The sequence below is a fragment of the Phalacrocorax aristotelis genome, chromosome 1, assembly GCF_949628215.1.
Source record: "Phalacrocorax aristotelis chromosome 1, bGulAri2.1, whole genome shotgun sequence".
In the NCBI taxonomy this organism is placed as follows: domain Eukaryota; kingdom Metazoa; phylum Chordata; class Aves; order Suliformes; family Phalacrocoracidae; genus Phalacrocorax; species Phalacrocorax aristotelis.
The window spans coordinates 157462482-157480438 of NC_134276.1; the positions used below are offsets into that span (position 1 = coordinate 157462482).

At 41.9% G+C, this 17957-nt stretch overlaps 2 protein-coding genes across 5 annotated transcripts in view; one reads left to right on the forward strand and one right to left on the reverse strand.

Moving 5' to 3' along the window:
• NT5DC3 (5'-nucleotidase domain containing 3) overlaps positions 1-6925 on the reverse strand; it is a 46154-nt gene extending 39229 nt beyond the window's left edge. For all 4 annotated transcript variants that reach the window (XM_075075106.1, XM_075075100.1, XM_075075083.1 and 1 more), the window contains exons 1-2: positions 6722-6925; positions 635-875 (exon numbers count right to left, since the gene is read on the reverse strand). The gene's annotated coding sequence lies outside the window, so the exon portion shown is untranslated. The remainder of the gene's footprint in view (positions 1-634; positions 876-6721) is intronic.
• A 288-nt stretch (positions 6926-7213) lies between these two features.
• On the forward strand, positions 7214-17215 carry HSP90B1 (heat shock protein 90 beta family member 1). Its single transcript, XM_075075060.1, has 18 exons — positions 7214-7376; positions 7905-8004; positions 8653-8794; positions 8874-8990; positions 9362-9693; positions 10358-10469; positions 11154-11273; positions 11852-11968; positions 12685-12822; positions 12922-12999; positions 13085-13150; positions 13408-13677; positions 13897-14142; positions 14426-14562; positions 14940-15018; positions 15118-15273; positions 15638-15736; positions 16955-17215. Exons 1-18 carry the CDS (start codon positions 7328-7330, stop codon positions 16982-16984), a joined length of 2388 nt encoding a protein of 795 aa, XP_074931161.1. The 5' UTR covers positions 7214-7327; the 3' UTR covers positions 16985-17215.
• The last annotated feature ends 742 nt before the right edge of the window (positions 17216-17957 follow it).

A 17957-nucleotide genomic window follows, 5' to 3' on the forward strand; every position in this document is an offset into this window, starting at 1 on the left:
AGGAACCTAGTCACTATAATACATTGGAGTTAATCAGAAGTTAAGCCCAGCCGCCCCCAACCTCACAGAATTATCTGAGGTTGGTTGGAAAGCAAGGGGGTTTAACCTCTGCCAAACTGTTCAACCCAAGAGTGGATCATGACAAAGTCAAAGACTGCTGTCTCCAAAATGCTTCTCCAGCAGTTACCTAGCCATGCAACCACCTAAGCTCTGTCAGCATCTCAGTTTTCATTCTGAAGTTTCCCAAGCACTGAAGTCTTTCTTCTGGTACTACAAATGCTTATTGTGTCAAGTAGTGACAAACCTAGCACATTTCTGACCTTCATAAAACATACTTCCCTCCATCTTTCATTCCAGAGTGATTTTCGTCCAGAAAGGAAGCTCAGAGCATACCTAGTACAAGTTTCAAGAAAAAAAGTAGAGATGGCTGCTTTCCTTCAAAAACCAGCTGGTATTCATAGCATTTCTGTCCAGTGACTCAGTGATTCAAATATTAGTCCAAGCTGAGAAAAACTTCCATTCAATTCATTCTCTACTTTAGGGTATTCACCCTCATACCTCTCACCACCCTGAATGGTTATCTAAAAATGGTGGGGAAAAGGAAGAAAAGGTTGAAAACATGCAGGTAACTTACAACACGTTTCACTGCAGTTGTTCCACTTTTTGTGATGAATGATGAAGGATTGATTTGAGTGAACATTATAGTGCTCAAGGCTCCCTGTGGTTCTGGTTCTGACTATGTTCTACAGCCACCGCATTCAGGCCCCTCGGCATTCCAGTTATGCAAGCTGATGAAGCTCGTATAAAACACACAGTCCCTACGAATGGCCATTAGTCCAGTAGCTTGTCTCCAGCAGTAGCCAACTGTGGATGCCCTGGCAAGAAGAGAGAACAAGAAGAAAACAAATCAGTAAAAGCTCAGACTGTTCCTGCTCGTGTTGCTTAGCTCACTATTATCTATTGACTTAATTGGCTTTTTCATAAGTAAACAAAGAGAATTTTTCTCAATATTGAGATGAAAAAATGTTAAAAATTAAAATAAACCAAAGGGTTTCTCAAGTCTTTAAATAAAATTAATGATGTTGTGTCATACTAGAACTCCGCAGGATCTGGTTTCAGGGGATACCAATGCTACTTCATATACTTTGTTATTTTTTCTCCCTATTGTTTCTCAGGAAACTAGAAGTAAAATAAATTGAGAGCACTGATACTACTGTAACAATTAAAAAACAACATTCCAATTTAATGCCATTGTTAAAGAGTGATCTGCGCGTTGACAAGCAAGTTTTGGTAGTCAAAGAATACCCTGCCAGGCTCAGAGGTTACCAAAGAATGCAGGTCTATTCATGTGTGTGTGTGTATATATATATATGAATGACACCTAATAGTATTACAAACACTGTATCATAATTGTTACAGTTGCACGTTGCTTCTGCCTAAAGGATTTTACCCAGCTAGTGATCAGCGGTGAATTCCCACTACCATAATCTCCAGTTAGTAACAGGATAAACTTGCCTGTTGCTCCAATCTTTAATCTAAAAATTGATGCAATAAGGAATCCATCTCAACAAGTTTCTGTGCAAGCGGATATTTTCATAGTTACTCTATCTTGTAGTCAGTCTTGTTGTACCTTGTAAAATCTTCCCTTCTGCTCCACATCTGACTGTGCCATCTTCAAAGGCATCTGTCATATCTATTGACTATTTTAGTTGAGGTCAGAAAGTCCAGGAGGGATTTAGAGGAAGGGGAGCTAGAAAGCAGGCTCATGCCTGGATCCAGGACCCCTACACCCTGCTGCAGCCCAGTGAGCGGCTCTTTAGGCAGCAGCCCACCATCATCGTCCGTTCCCAGAGCTCAAAGAAGATGTTGCTTCTCCCAAAACTGTTCCTGTTGCCTATGATGGGGTCACAGATACATACGGTAATGGCTTTACAGTGTAAGGAAGGTGCTTACTACAGCTCATGGTCTGTGGACCCATGACCAAGTTTGTTTCATACCACTCTCTGATGTCCATTACTCTCTGGAAAGCGGGTTTACACATTTGCTAGCATCATCACATCAAAAAAACAATGCATCAGACCCTGGCCATCTAGAATTGTCCACACTACTGATACGCTGTGGGAAGTGTCAGATTCACAGCCCCATAGTAAGATTCGCTCTATGGATCCTGGGCAGCTTTCTGGTGAGATTTACTGATACACAGCTGCCCAAACTGCTAAATTTCAGCAACTCAGGAAAACAGGAGCAAAAGTAAGAGGTGAAACTACTGTTGCTAACAGAAATCTACTAAACAGCTCTTTAGTAGATTCAGCAGGGAAGCTGATGGGCCTACATTTATTGCAAAAAAAAAGTGAAGAAGTCTTCTGTGTGAGCATCAGTCAGACACAAACACTCTGGGCTTACTGTTTTCTTTCACACATGTGTAATTCAACATACCTCAAGTCTTAAATCCTACTTCAGCTACCTTCCTCATACAGCACTCTGCTGGGTGCTGGAAACACTGCATGTACCTCTACCTAGCAAGTTACGTTAATTACAACTGGAAAAAAACCAATTTTTCATAAAACATGCCATGTTATAGTTTCTTTGCAAAGAATAAGATACAACGAAGCAGGTCTAAAGATGCACATGAAGCTGTAGAATATTTGGCTGCGTAGCTTTTGACAGTACAGGAATGAAAAAGTTAATCTTTTAATGAAGATTCTCAACTCTTAAAACTAGAGTACAGCTGGAATGGATGTTAATAGTTTTGAGACTAAGTAGTTAGGTAGTGGATACAGGATGTATTTCTCATAACTGGAAAAAGGTTGAAGTCAAAACATAGTATTTTGATCAATAGAAGTTCTTGCTAAAAAGAGAGCAGGTAAGAATAATTCATAGCATAGACATTTAGTAAAGCTGTCACTGTTTATAAACAACAGTATTTTAATCTTGCTTTTATGTAGTTACTGTTATAATTTTCTAATATTTGGATAATCAGCTTGAAAAGCTTACTCATTAAAGCATTTTTTTGTTTCATATTCACACTCAGTCATCTTAAATACATGGATATGTCTTCAGTTTGTGCTGTATGTACAATATTTAGTCCCTGCGGCAGACATTGCAGAGGAAGGGAATATTAACTCTCAATGTATTGTTCTATAAAGCTACAAATGAAGTTCAAATTACAAAGAATGCATATAAGCAGTTCTTAATTTTTCCAATGCATTATCATGTAAGAAAGACAGGACTCAATTTGGTGGTACAAACTTCAGACTGCATTAATTATTCTCAAATAAAATCACTTACACTCCTTTATCAAAAACCGTATGACAGTAAATGGCTAGTTAGCAGTGACAAAAATTATAGCATTTTTATTAACCATGAACAAAAATGGAATTTGCATTAGTTGCAGATTTCAATTTAACTGTGTATTAAAAGAGGCAATATTCTGACAATGCAAACTCATTGTTTAGTTTTATGGCTTCCCTACACTTGCACCTATGTACAATGTCTTTGTCCTATGTAATTTACATCCCAGGCTCAGCCCACCACCATCAAAACCAGGATATCACCTTCTCCTAGCCATTAACTCCTGCTTTTTACCATGCTCTAGTCTGGTACATCCTGGACCTGATATAAGCTGATTTAAATACAGAGTATTTTGCTGGGCTGGAGAGTTAAATCAGCTCAGGAAAGAGTCTGGCATACGCCAAAGCTAGTACAGTGAAAAGAGGCCTGTCTCTCTATTGCAGACAGGGCCTAGGCAGATTAGCTGGCTAATTTAGCTGGTTAAGTCAAAAATCCACAGCCAGGTCATATGAACTCCTTTCAGTTTATCTCTACAGCTATTTCTGGCAAGGTAATGCTTCTTGCTAGTTACAAGTTGGGGTTGGAATCATGTGGCATGCTTCAGTGAGCTGGCTTCCCCAGGGACACATGGATGAGCTGATAAAGTTGCATTCAGAGTACCGGAGAGGGGCTTGCTCTGCTGTTTGCATGGAAGACGACACTACCCGTATTCTGTTTCTCTTGTCACCACATGCCCCTGAATTTTTAGTTAACAGAGCAAATAGAGCACTTAAATACACTATTTCAATCATTATGCACGTAATCATCGAAGTATATCTAATTGCTTTGGTATTAAATCCTGAAAGGTAATACTCAGGCTTCTTTTGAATGGCAGTAGTAGTCAGTGCAACTAAGACCTTAAAAACTCCCTTAATTTTTTAAAGTGGAAATTAAGCTGAAATTAATGAATTCTCAGTGGAAATTCTACTCAGATTTGCTTAAAGCATTGACAATGGTACTTGACAATACATTCACTGTCTTAAAATAGATAAAAGAAAGTATTTTTAGAAGTTTAATATTCAAAGAAGATTTTTTTTTTTCAATTGCCAACCTCCTTGTAAAGAGATCAAACTTTCTTTGTGAGAGCATAAGTACTCAGCTGCCTCATTCTCGCCTATCAGTTTTGGCCTGGGTAATCCAGCTGGGCTTTCATGAAAGCAAACAGTATAATCTATATAAAGCAAGCAATGCCGCTACCCACATTACACTTCTTACTAGTCTGACCTCTAAATTCAAAGCACAAAACACACATTTATCAGGTTTCATATCTCCTTCAAAAGCAACATACTACTTTGTATAATCATAAAAGCAAAGTCACCAATAAAATCTGGATTCCACCAAACAATCTAAAATCTCTGCTGGTTTAGCATAATCAATAACAGATTTGGTTTGCATTCCTACAATTACAGTTACCAAAGTTCAAAAAGATTGTCATGAAGCATTACATTTGCCTGCTGCCAGCAAAATGATTGCTGGAAAGACCTCTTAATGCAAGAGTTCTACAAGACGGAGATAAATTTACCCTGTGAATCCCTATGTCCCTCAAATGTTTGTTCACAGTCATAGAGGATCATATCTCACTCTGGGAATCTGAGAGATAACTGGGAAATCAAATGCTGAAACAGCTTGCAGGTGAGTTTTAGAAAAAGACAAACGTTCTCTGCTTAGACTCCTGAATAATTAAATTGTATTTTAAATTAAGTAAGACTACTCTTTGGAAAATAATTCTCCAGGTTCACTCAGGTCTCCACAAAAACCTGACAGACAAAAAACCGTCTGTCAACCACTTACAACTCTGACACTCACCTCTCATACTGATTTTTCACAGTCGGTCTCACATACGTTTTGGGAGGGTAACTTTCCTTCTTATTTCTCATATAATTTGTGATCAGTGAAGCCACATATTCTGAAGAACAGCTATTGAAATGGCAAATCATATAGAAAAGCTTCATGATTATTTTTAAATAGGTCACAATCGAATCTTGGCTTCATTAAGAAGAACCCAAAGATAACCATTATCTACTGTAATGCAGAGGCTCCTTTCCAATTCTATAAACTGTAATTATCAGTAGGACAAAAAGGTACAACACTGAGTTTTGAGGCAAAAAAAAAATCTGGCCCATTTTATAACTCAAGATGATACACTTATTTTTGCCAAGACTTTTAGCTATTGATAGACTAACTTCAGTGTTTGTGACGTTGTAAACACAGTGAGGATTTTATTTTGTATTGAACATCTCAGATCAATAGCTTTCAAATACATTCCTTTCCAAGCACAGAGTTCATTAAATCATTGCTTGTCAGGTACTTTTCTTTCCCCAGTCTAATGTTCAACATGTGTAAGACAAAACAGGTGACTGGCACATGAAAGCCAGGGCAGACTTTTTCAGGGAAGTGGGGGCATAAGATATTTAAAGTAGCTTATTAACATTCAAAATAAGTATATTATCTTTAATTACTTGTCGGCTTTCATGACTGAAAAACCTGAAATTGTTAACAGCGATGCACTGCAGAATTTGCATGCGGGGTGTTTCGTTTCACAAACTGCAGTCCTTGAAAGGGACTATGAAAAATGATGCATACATCCTGTCACCTCCTGAGCATCGGGACTACCTTTTACTCTTCCACAGATCCTAGTTCCCTTTCCCGCTGGCCTTCCCTGGCCGGGGCACTGGAAGAGCACCTTACGTGCACACTCCCAGGTCCCCTCGCAGCAGGGGCACATGGAGGGAGCTGAGGTGGCTGCTGGAGCCCCCACTCCACGGGGCGGGAAGGAAGGGCCGCTAATGGATAAACAATGACCCCAAGGGTAGCCTAAGCACTGCTAACAAGCTCACTGGAGAACAGTCGCCCTGATGAGCACTGGAAAGCTGGAGAACATGGAGACCTGCTAAACACCCAGTTTGCTTTATCCTTCCTCAGCTCCGCCAGGCCCCCCAGACGAGGCGGCGGGGAGGGCGGGCTGACGCCAACCAGCGTCTGTCACGGCCGTGTGAGGCACTGGAAGCGCTGGAGGGGAGTGCAGAGCCCAGGCCTGGGCAACGGGGACGGGGGAAGCGCGACCTCGGGCCGCAGCACCTGCAGAGGGGAAGGCCCCTTCATGGCGCCCGCCCTTGTCTTGCGCACCTTCCCCGCCGCGGCGACAGGGGGCGCCCTCTGCCTCGCCGGCGCGGACTACAGCTCCCGGCATGCAACGCGGCAACGTGGCGCACGTGCCAGCCTCCGGACTCGCGCCCCCCGCCCGCCGTAGGGGGTGGCGGGGAGGGGGAGGGGGAGGGGGAGGGGGAGGGACCCCCCCAACCAGCGGAGCAGTAGGGGAAGGACCCGTCAGCGCCGCCCCGAGCCTTGGGCTGCTCACGCCGCTCGGCCGCGCTGTTTATGGTCGCCCTACCGTAACTTTTGGCTTCTCTTTGGTACTCTGGGCTGCAGCGGGGCGCCACGACCGGAAACGCCCGTTGCCATAGCAACCGTCTCCCCGGTAAACATGCCGGGTGCCCCCGGAAGCGGTCGGAGCCAGCGTCCCATGTGGAGCTTGTCCTTATCGCTCCTGGACGCGGCTGCAGCGGCTGCGGCCCACGTGGCTGCGGCGTTAAATGTTAAGGGTTTATTCTTTAAAATTTAACGAGAGGCCGTGCCGGTTAAACCCGTCCGCGGAAACGATTGGCTGAGCGCTCCTCCACTCGGCCAATCGGCGCCGGCCACGCTCCGTCCGCAGGAAACCGCACATGGAAAGCCACGATTGGCGGCGACATCCGCGGGCCCCTCCCTTCCATGCTTCCCATTGGCTGTTTATTTGGCGTGGTACGCTGCAATTGGTCGGCGGCGGAGCGGCTCCCCCCGCCCCCCGTCGGCCCGGATTGATAAGGCGGAGGGGGAGGGCTGCGGCCGCTCCAGCAGGCTCGGCGGTGGGGCGGGGACTGCGGCCGGCGGCGGGCTCGGGAGCGCGGGGCAGGGGCGCTGGGTGCCGTTCTCTTGTGCGACCACAGCCCACGTCGCCATGAAGTCGCTGTGGGGGCTCGCTCTGGCGTGCACGCTGCTGTTGGCCGGTGAGTGCCCGCGGGCTTCTAGAAGCTTCTTGGCGGGGGGGTGCCGGGGTCTCGGCCAACAACACCCCACCCCCGCGCCTTCCCCCTCCCCCCCTTTTTTGCCAGGATAAGGGGGGCAGAGGCTGGCGGGAAGCGAGGTAGCGCCCTTGGCGTTTGGGAGGTGGGGAGAGGAGGGAACGGCCCACCACTCTCCCCCGTCTCCACTTCTCTCGGTGCGGGTCTGCCGGAGAGAGGCAGGGGGGAGCGGGGCCCAGCCCCCTGCCCCGCGGCTCCCGGCCTGCTACCGGCCTCGCTCCCCGAGGAGCGGAATGGGGGGCGGCGCCTTTAACGCGGCTCATGCGCCGTCCGGGCCGGGGGGAGGGTGGGTCCGGCCCCTTCCTCCATCTCTGATGTCTTCGGTTGGGATGAACTTTCCTGGGGGTGGGGGGGACAGAAGTGGGCCTAAAGCCGTGGGGACGGGTAAGCGGAGAACTCGGGTAGCGTTTAGAGGGGCTCAGGCTCAGCTCGTCGTTTTTCTTGTTTTCCCAGTGACGGTTAGAGCTGATGAGGTGGATGTGGATGGAACCGTGGAAGATGACTTGGGTAAAAGCAGGGAAGGGTCTCGAACAGATGATGAAGTTGTTCAGAGGTTAGTAGCTGGGGTTCTGGGTAAGTCACTTTTGAAACGTTAGGGTTTTATTTTGCTTTTGAATGCTCAGAGCATCAGTAACACCTAAAACCTCAGAAGTAGGGGGGAATGCAGTTAAGAAGGGACATCTGGTCAGTGGAGAGAATTAAAATATTTCTGGGAAAGGCTGCTTCCTTCTAAATAGAAGCGATTCAGAAACATTCAACTTGGTTTTGTCTCATATCAGTAGTGGCATAAAATCCACTGAATTAATAGGGGTTTACTCCTGCACATGGTAAATGGTGTCATTTTAGTGCCTACTGATGAAATAGCTCTATGCCTATGAACTGCCTCATCTCCTGTGAAGTGTAGCACATGCTGAGGATTACAGTGGTTTTAATGTACCTGTACTCTTCCCTGAATTTCTTTTTAGGGAAAAAAGCCTTACTTGCAGCCATGGATTGTCACTCAAGATTTAGATTAAGACTGTACAGCTGAGGATAGCGGCTCTAGCATATACTTAATTTGATCGTGTAACATCCAGGTTGTGCCAGTGATTAAGAATATGACTATTGTTGTAACTAGATTATTACAGCTGTTGCTAGACAACAAAATTAGTGATACTACATGCGGACAAGACTACTTGACAGGTTTTCATTATCCTAACAGAGAGGAAGAAGCTATCCAGCTAGATGGCCTAAATGCATCTCAGATCAAAGAAATCAGAGAAAAATCTGAGAAGTTTGCATTTCAAGCAGAAGTGAACAGGATGATGAAACTTATCATCAACTCTTTGTATAAAAATAAAGAGGTTAGTGCCTTTATCAGTAGAACATATTAGAACTGTTTGCATGTGTTCTGGAGTTCCTGACTACTGTTTTCTATTTCAGATTTTCCTGAGGGAGCTTATTTCAAATGCTTCAGATGCTTTAGATAAGATACGGTTAATATCCTTAACAGATGAAAATGCTCTTGCTGGTAATGAGGAACTTACAGTCAAAATCAAGGTAAGGAGCATTAGGTACAGGCACCTCTTACGGAGGAGGGGTTGGAGGAGCGCAAAACAAAAAAGATAGTGCAGCATTTTAACTTTTTTTTTGGCTTTATAGTGATGCAAACACAAAAAGGCCACATAAGGACCCTCACAATTAACGTTATTTCAATGGTGAAAATATATTTCTAAATCTATAAAGAATAACTGAAGTACTGAAATACTTTGAAAGTAGGTCTTCGTTACTCCTGTAGTTTCTGCAAATTTGATTTATTGTAGCCAGGCATGTTTGAATTTGAATAGCTGCTACTTTGCTTAGCACTTTTCTGTGGCATTAGGATTATTAAGATTCAAAATGAAGTCAAACTGCATCTTTCTTTCTTTCAGTGTGATAAAGAGAAGAACATGCTTCACGTTACAGACACGGGTATTGGCATGACAAAAGAGGAGTTGGTTAAAAACCTGGGTACCATTGCGAAGTCTGGTACAAGTGAATTCTTAAACAAGATGACCGAAATGCAGGATGATAGCCAGTCAACATCTGAGTTAATTGGCCAGTTTGGCGTTGGCTTTTATTCTGCTTTCTTAGTAGCAGACAGAGTTATTGTCACATCAAAACACAACAATGATACTCAGCATATCTGGGAGTCAGATTCAAATGAATTTTCTGTGATTAATGACCCAAGAGGAAACACTTTAGGACGTGGCACAACCATAACGTAAGCATTAAGTTCCTTTGGATTTAAAAGAAAAGTTGTGTGGGTACACTTTGCTCATTGGAATATGCGGATGACTTTAGCTTTGACTCGTGTTTGTTTGGTTCTTGTAATGCAGTTTTTCTCAGTTTAATAGAAACACACAAACTATTAACTGCATCCAGAATAAATGTGGAGTGATAATGTACGTTGCTTACATGCCATTAGGTGAACTAAGTTGTCAAGATGCTGCAGTTTTCTATCTGCTGGCAAGTAATTCCAGACAGTTCAGCTGCCTGCAAACTCATTCGGTTTCTCAACACAGTTGTGGCCCATAAAAACCTATACAGGGCTGCAGAGTTTCCTCTTGGAAACTGGTTGCTGTTCATATACCAGTGAAACTGGTCTGATGCAAATCACACAGCTATTTTCACCGCTTTCATGAGCAGATAAATTATTTAATCTGGGTTTAGAGGACTTCTTCCTGAAGAAGGCACTCTGAGAAGGTTCATCTCAGTACTTCGAATAGAGCTTTTTGAGAGGTTTGCAGCTGAACTAATAAGCTTACTTGTGTAAATTCAAATTGCTATAGTTGCAACAGTAGGAAAATGAATCTTCTGTAAAACTATTTTAAAATACTTGTCAAGTGCTTTGATTTGAAGGTTTTCTGTTCTTTGTTTGGTTTTAGCCTTGTCTTGAAGGAGGAAGCATCTGATTATCTTGAGCTGGATACTGTTAAAAATCTAGTAAAGAAATACTCACAGTTCATAAACTTCCCCATATATGTGTGGAGCAGCAAGGTAAGTATATTTAACTGAGTACTGCACAGTACGAGCTTCAGTTGTGAAAACTGTCTGGCCAGATCTTTCCGGAAGGATGAAGGCATACTATAGAACTTATACTTGTTTAACTTCTAAAATTCTTCCATTCCTGACTCTTAGTATATTACTAGTTAACTTGCTCTCCAAAAGTTAGTGTGGTGTTAGAGTCATAAAATTTTAAGGAACTTGGTTTTATTCTGACTGAGCCTTACCAGAGGAGCAAGACTGCGCTAATTACTGAGAAAGCTCTTTCTTCCATTGGCTTTGTTTAGTAGCTGGAGGCTTTGGTAGGCTCTCAAGCAGAGCCGTGGTTAGATGCCCTTTGAAGACAGGGCAGCATCTTAACTTCTAGGCCTGTTCTGATGTTTTCTTGGTGTTGTGCTATCTTAAATTCACCTAAGTCTCTGGTTAGCATTTTGTGTAAAACCATGGAAAAACTTAAGTTTGGTTAGTGACCTCCCAGTGTATTGAAAGAAAGCAGCATGTATTAATGAAAAATGCAACTTAAAAACCCATAGCTATCTATAGAGAAATGCTTGCAATAAGCAAGTAATGGAAATTCAACTAGTGCTTTGAGAGATTAAGCCATTGGAGAAGAATACTAGAGGATAACCTGGGAGGAAGCCAAGTAGTGCAAGTCCCCACTTTCAATTGTCTCTTTAGACAGAGACTGTTGAAGAGCCCATTGAAGAGGAGGAGGAAGCAAAGGAGAAAGAAGAAACAGATGATGATGAAGCTGCAGTTGAAGAAGAGGAGGAAGAAAAGAAACCAAAAACTAAGAAGGTAAGCTTTGTCAGACTTGGAGTTTTGTAACTCATGCCAGATAGTTAGCAATTTTTCGGGTAGTTGTCTAGCAGTGCACTTTGGTAGGGTGTGTGTGCTTTCAAACAGCAATCCTCTTTAAGTAAGACATCTTACTGGGTAAGAAGGCTGTAAACTAACCCACTTGGTTGAAATGGGCAAATGACCGACAGTAGCCTTGTGAGGCAGTGGTCCCAGAACTAATAAATATTTGAGTGAACTGCTTGAGATGGTAGTGGACTTCAGTGGTCTGACATTGTTGGGTAGTTTAAATTCAGTATTCTCTGCTGGAAGGCTTTTTTCAGAATGGCAGTAGAACAGGAGTAAATGTACACAGGGCACACTGTAGTGTACCCTTACATTTTTTTGCCATGTGTTACACGGATTCGTGTACCTGAATGAGACTATCCAAGCCATTGCATAATTTATTTTGTAAAGTAGAACAAGCATGTATTTTTCATGTGCTACTTCATGACTTAGCCTCAGTGGAGTGTCTTTTAACTGACTTAACCTGAAGTAAAGAATGAGTCTTTATTATACTATGGTGTTTACATGCCTAGGTTGAAAAGACTGTCTGGGATTGGGAGCTCATGAATGACATAAAACCAATCTGGCAGAGACCGTCTAAAGAGGTTGAAGAAGATGAATACAAAGCTTTTTACAAAACCTTTTCCAAGGTAAGCTCTGAGCCTCAAGGTTGTTCCAAAGCAAGAAGCTTGCTATGGTATCTCTTGCTTTGTAAATAAAACTGAGTGTTTATAGGATGGGTTATTTCTGAAGAATTAATTGCTGTCAGTAGATAGACTAAATTGCGGAGAGCCTAGGTGGTATGGCATCTCAGTCAGAAGGTAATCTTTTTTTTTTTCCAGAGAGAAGGTACTGCTACCCAACTGTTGAGTGGCCTGGGTTTGAGAAGTGATATGTTCTAGCTCATATGGAGCTTACTGATGCGTTTAAATGTTGTCAGGGAAATTTTTATTTAGTCTGAGAGTGGTGGTGCTTGTGCTGTACATGGTGTAGGAAAGAGAAAGATCCAGCTTTCTGGAAACAACATTGTCTTCATGTGTAATACAGCATGATGTGTTATTTGGGAGTCTCTTTGCTGTGATGATACTGTATTGATTACTGTTCTGTTGGTAACTTTTTGGTGGTTGGCTTTAAAAAAAGTTTAAAACCACCAACAACAAAACTAGTAGATATCAAGGAAGGTTACTTTTGTGGGAGTAACTCAGCTGAATCTGGGACTTTTGTCTCCATAATAAATTCTTACAAAACGTGGTTAGGCAGTTTAATTGTAAAATAATTGTACTTGTTTGGCGAACTCATGTTATTGGAAATATATTAACTCACCAATATTTCCTCCATGTCAATTAAAAGAGTTCTCTCTCCACAGGAACATGATGACCCAATGGCTTACATCCACTTCACTGCTGAAGGAGAAGTAACTTTCAAATCTATCTTATTTGTTCCTAACTCTGCTCCACGTGGCCTGTTTGATGAATATGGATCCAAAAAAAGTGATTTCATTAAGGTAGGACAAGCAAGTGTATGGGTATGGTTTCAGTATCTTAAAAAAAAAAAAAAAAAAAAACCAAATATAACCTGGCTGCTGTTTCCGCATGTAATTCAGCTGTATGTTCGAAGAGTGTTCATCACTGATGACTTCCATGACATGATGCCCAAATATCTTAACTTCGTTAAGGGTGTTGTAAGTATTTTAAGCCTTACTTGCATTTGATTTTAATCTTCAAATACTGTTAGCTAGTTACTTAAGAAGTTTCTTTCTCGATTAGGTGGATTCTGATGATCTTCCTTTGAATGTATCTCGTGAAACACTTCAGCAGCATAAATTGTTAAAGGTAAGCTAATCTTAAATTCCTTCATTGTAAACACTTGACAGTAGCAAGATACAGAATTAAAACAGCTTGATTAATTTTACCTTGTGTAAGGAGTGTGAAATTAGTGTAGGAAGACCATGCATTGCTGTTTTCATACTACCTGCCTTCACTTCAAACCAGGGACACTAAAGAGTCCTGAATCTGTCCTTTGCACTGGGGTTGAATTGAGGGTTCTTCAAAGTGCTTATTGTTATAACTTGGTATTGCTGCTTTTTTAGGTGATCAGAAAGAAACTTGTTCGCAAAACTCTTGATATGATCAAGAAAATTGCAGAAGAAAAATACAATGACACATTCTGGAAAGAGTTTGGTACTAATGTAAAGCTTGGAGTTATTGAGGATCACTCCAATCGTACACGCCTGGCTAAACTTCTTCGCTTCCAGTCTTCTCATCATGAAAGTAACCTTACAAGCCTTGACCAGTACGTTGAAAGAATGAAAGAGAAGCAAGACAAAATTTATTTCATGGCAGGTGCCAGCAGAAAGGAGGTATGTGAGCGTGAAGGGAAGAGTCAAAATACTACAGCTCCTAGTTATAGTACCATAAACATTGTGAACTGTTTGCTGTAAATGTGGAGAGTCCATGCTTATGTTACTACTGCAGTTCAGTTTCCATAGTCCCAGCGCTTTTGTCAAATAGTTGTACAGGTTTCAGTAGCTGCTGGTACCAACGCAATTAAACTGGCATCTCATCTTTTGTCATCTTAGGCTGAGTCCTCACCATTTGTTGAGCGCCTTCTGAAAAAGGGCTATGAAGTGATCTATCTGACTGAACCTGTAGACGAATACTGTATTCAGGCTCTGCCAGAGTTTGATGGCAAGAGATTTCAGAATGTAGCAAAAGAAGGAGTTAAGTTTGAAGAAAGTGAAAAGTCTAAGGAGAGTCGGGAAGCCCTGGAAAAGGAATTCGAACCACTCTTAAACTGGATGAAAGACAAAGCTCTAAAAGACAAGGTAAAAGGTTGTGCTATATGTAATGCTTATTTGTAAATGCTGTTGTACTTGCTGCAACACACCCTGAAGATGTTTGCACGTAGATTTGACATAGCCTCTCTGTCTTTATATGGACAAATAAACATGTTGTTTAATGCCTTTATTTCAGCAAGATGATGAGTTAGAATTTCATCTTGGAGCCTTCAGAAAATATTGAAGTAACAGGAAATATCAGTGTTATTTACTTTAGTCCCTGTATAAGGTATTAGCTCTGTGAACTAACATTAAGGCTTTTTTTCTGCAGATTGAAAAAGCTGTGCTATCTCAACGTTTAACGCAGTCTCCATGTGCTCTTGTGGCTAGTCAGTATGGATGGTCTGGTAACATGGAAAGAATCATGAAGGCTCAAGCTTACCAAACTGGGAAGGATATATCCACAAAGTAAGCTTTCAGTTATGTAGCAGCAGACACAAAATTGATTGATGTGGGCACACCAAGCTTCCATCTGGTTCAGATGATCCTTCAAATTTAAGGTCATTTATAACCAAGTTGCAGTCTTAATTGTTATTTCAAAGCCCAGTATGTAAAAGTGTCTGGTGAGCAAGACTTACCATGGCATTTACTACCTGACATTTGGTGACAAGAGAAGATGAACTGCCTTACTAACTTGAACGCTCTTTAGAGTTAAGCTAGTAGTAAAGTGGGGCTGGGGGAGGACTATGCTTGTTACTGTGGCTGTAATCAATATTCATGAGTTTTAAAGATACAGCTGGGTCCTATACTTCAAAACTTAGTGATGTAACTTCCATTCTTTTCAGTTACTATGCTAGCCAAAAGAAGACATTTGAAATTAACCCCAGGCATCCACTGATCAAGGACATGCTGAGACGAGTCAAGGTAAAACAAATAACAGTAGTGAAATATTGACTACTTGGCTGCATGCAACCTAGTTAACAATTATGTGTTTGTGGTTTTTTTAACGCTCCTCCACATCAGGAAAATGAAGATGACAAAACAGTTTCAGATCTTGCGGTGGTGTTGTTTGAAACTGCAACTTTGAGATCAGGATACATGTTACCAGACACTAAGGAATATGGAGACAGAATAGAAAGAATGCTTCGTTTAAGTTTAAACATTGACCTGGATGCAAAGGTTAGTTTGCCTTTGACTTGGGGCTGATAATTGACTTACTCATGACACATTTTAGAAAGCAGATACTTGATAGTCTCGCATAAAATGAAATATGTCCAGCTTTCTACGCTTCGGTGGGTCACCAGGACCCAATTCAAGTACCTGGGTGGGAAACTGATGAGTCTGTACATCACACTCACGTCCTCCCTTCCGCTCTTCTTTCCATTGTGTGTCAATGCTAAACAGAACTTGGCTTTCTCCTTCAGGTAGCTTGGGGCACATGTTAAGAACTGATGGTGAATACTTCCATAGCCTGTATTTAGCTAGTCCACAATTGGTAAATATCCTAAGTAAATAACGCAAATTGCTTGTGACCTTCCTGCAGGTGGAGGAGGAACCTGAAGAGCCTGAAGATGCAGCTGAAGAGGCAGAGCAAGATGAAGAGGAGGTGGATGCTGATGCTGAAGACAGTGAAACACAAAAGGTAAGGTCTCAAGTTTGATTCTTTTCTTACCAATATTTACGTGCAGTTTTGTCTGTGGTGCTTCCCGGCAACAAACTCGTTTGTTTTTGCCTTTCACGGCACTAGTTTTTAGTGTGAGGTTTTTCAAGCTTTTCTTGGAGGGGGAAAAAACTGCAGCACAAATTACATTTGATTGCTTATCAAACTATATGGTAAGAAGGCAATACTTAGATATGTTCCAAGTTGGAGCTAAATTAAGCTTAAGAGATTATAATAGAGTGCCCTGTGGTGGGAAAACAGCAGCAAATCCTCTATGGTTGACTTACCTGTTGGATTTCCACAGCTTGTGGGCAATAACATCAACAAATTGGCAAGAGTATGGTTTTAAACACTTAAAATACAGAATTGCAACACTACTACCTCTAAACTGCTACCTCTACACTGCTACCTCTAAACAGTTCAGCTGTTGTGTGAAGCCAGCCTTCACTTGGCTAATTCTGCACGTTTAATGATGTTTTGATGGATAATGCTGAACTCTCCCAATACCACAGTTTCTTGATAACATTGGCTTTCAAAATTATCATAAGGTCCCAACTGGACCTGCTGTCTCAGGTTACATTTGGAAGAGTCCTGCAAGATGGTATCTTGTGAGTAGCACAAATGCATAGCTCTTGGATGTACTTGCCTACTGTTAAATGTCAGATCACCCAAGAAGAAATCTGAGGAACAATGCTTATTGTACTATAGAGCTACTTAATTTTGATAGCATTACTACTGCATTTACACCGCAGTATAACCTACGATGACAGTAATGTATTACGAAGGAGGAAAGTGATGTGCTGTTTGCTGGATTCGCACACCTGCAGATTGTGGTTTCTGACTACTGACTAGAAAAGTGATGTGCTTCCTAGCTCTGCAGTCAGGTAGAGTAGGGCTATTGATGGCACTAATACTGTGCCTGAAAGATAGCTTGGAGAGTACTGAAGATGAAGTCGTGCACCAGATCTGCTGATAACATTTGAGCAGACTGAATTTTTTTTTTTTACTCTTAATAGCAAAGGCTTAACATGCCATCATTTGAAAAGAAGTTTGACTTCAATACCTATTTTAAAAAGTTGTATTACTTCTGTTGATACTTTCCAAAGCACTAACAGTACTTGGGTTCAGTTCTTCTGGGGCAGCTCTTGTGACCTTTTGTACTTTCAAAAAGCAAGATTGTGATTCTCTCTGTCTCCACAGGAATCCACAGATGTGAAAGATGAACTGTAAGCTGCACTCAACTACCATCCTGCATTGGGGGGTTAAGAGGGAATGTGAATTAGACTGTTTGTTACTTTCACTGTAAAATGTTGAGGGATGGTATGGGGTTTAAGGGTAAAGGAGGATTTTTTTTTAAGTTCACTTTTTCTAAAAACATTCCTCATGAATGTAAATTTGTATTATTTAACTGACTTGGTGTAAAATCTTGTCATGTACAAAATAAAATGTTCCCAAACACCACTAACTCTAAATTTTACATAGCAAACTTTCCTCATGGGCTAGCACAAAGAAACAAAGGGATTGTCTTGAGTGTTCAGGTCCTTTGTACAACAGGTGCTTTGCAGTCCTCATGCCTTTCTATGCTGGTACAGCCACACTTAACTGTGTGTAGCCTATGGCTGGATTATGTGTTAACAAACCTATTGTGCTGTTGAGCCGACATGTGCTCAGTGTCCGAGTGCTGTGCTGAACTTGCTAGTTTAAGTAAGTATTTGAGGAGTTGCGTATCAACTGGCATCTTAGGAAAGATGAGACGGGGTATTTAAAAAGGGAATTGAAGCTGAAATCCTGCCAGCTTGCACTGGGCTCTGAGGCTTACCTTTGCTGCAGAGTAGGCAGTGGGTGGCTTTTACAGGTGAGGTGGGGGGCAGGGGGCAGGAAACTGCATTCCACTAAAGTTAGGAACACCAGCCACCAGAAGTGGCTTACTGCCTGTGACTATATCATCTTCCATGGTATTCAGTAACCCTGCCTTTAACTTGTGTAGCTACAGCAGTCCTCCTTTCCACAGGTTGTTTTGTTTTTTGTTGTTTTTTTTTTTAAAAGGTGGAAGTTCATGTGTGCTACAAGTTATTCCTTAATACTGCTGTTCCTAAACTTTTCAATCTTGTTCTATGTCTCTTGAGGATGGCAAAGCACTGTAAATACTTAATCTAACTCAAGATAAATCTGACACCAAATTGTAATGGGGACAGGTTGAACT

What these genes read in the sequence shown, in the direction of transcription:
- HSP90B1 (XM_075075060.1), top strand. Translation starts at nt 7,328, where the DNA reads ATGAAGTCGCTGTGGGGGCTCGCTCTGGCGTGCACGCTGCTGTTGGCC. An exon ending in GTGCACGCTGCTGTTGGCCG is followed by an intron (nt 7,377 to 7,904) that starts GTGAGTGCCCGC and finishes TTGTTTTCCCAG; the next exon opens with TGACGGTTAGAGCTGATGAG. An exon ending in CTTTGTATAAAAATAAAGAG is followed by an intron (nt 8,795 to 8,873) that starts GTTAGTGCCTTT and finishes TTTCTATTTCAG; the next exon opens with ATTTTCCTGAGGGAGCTTAT.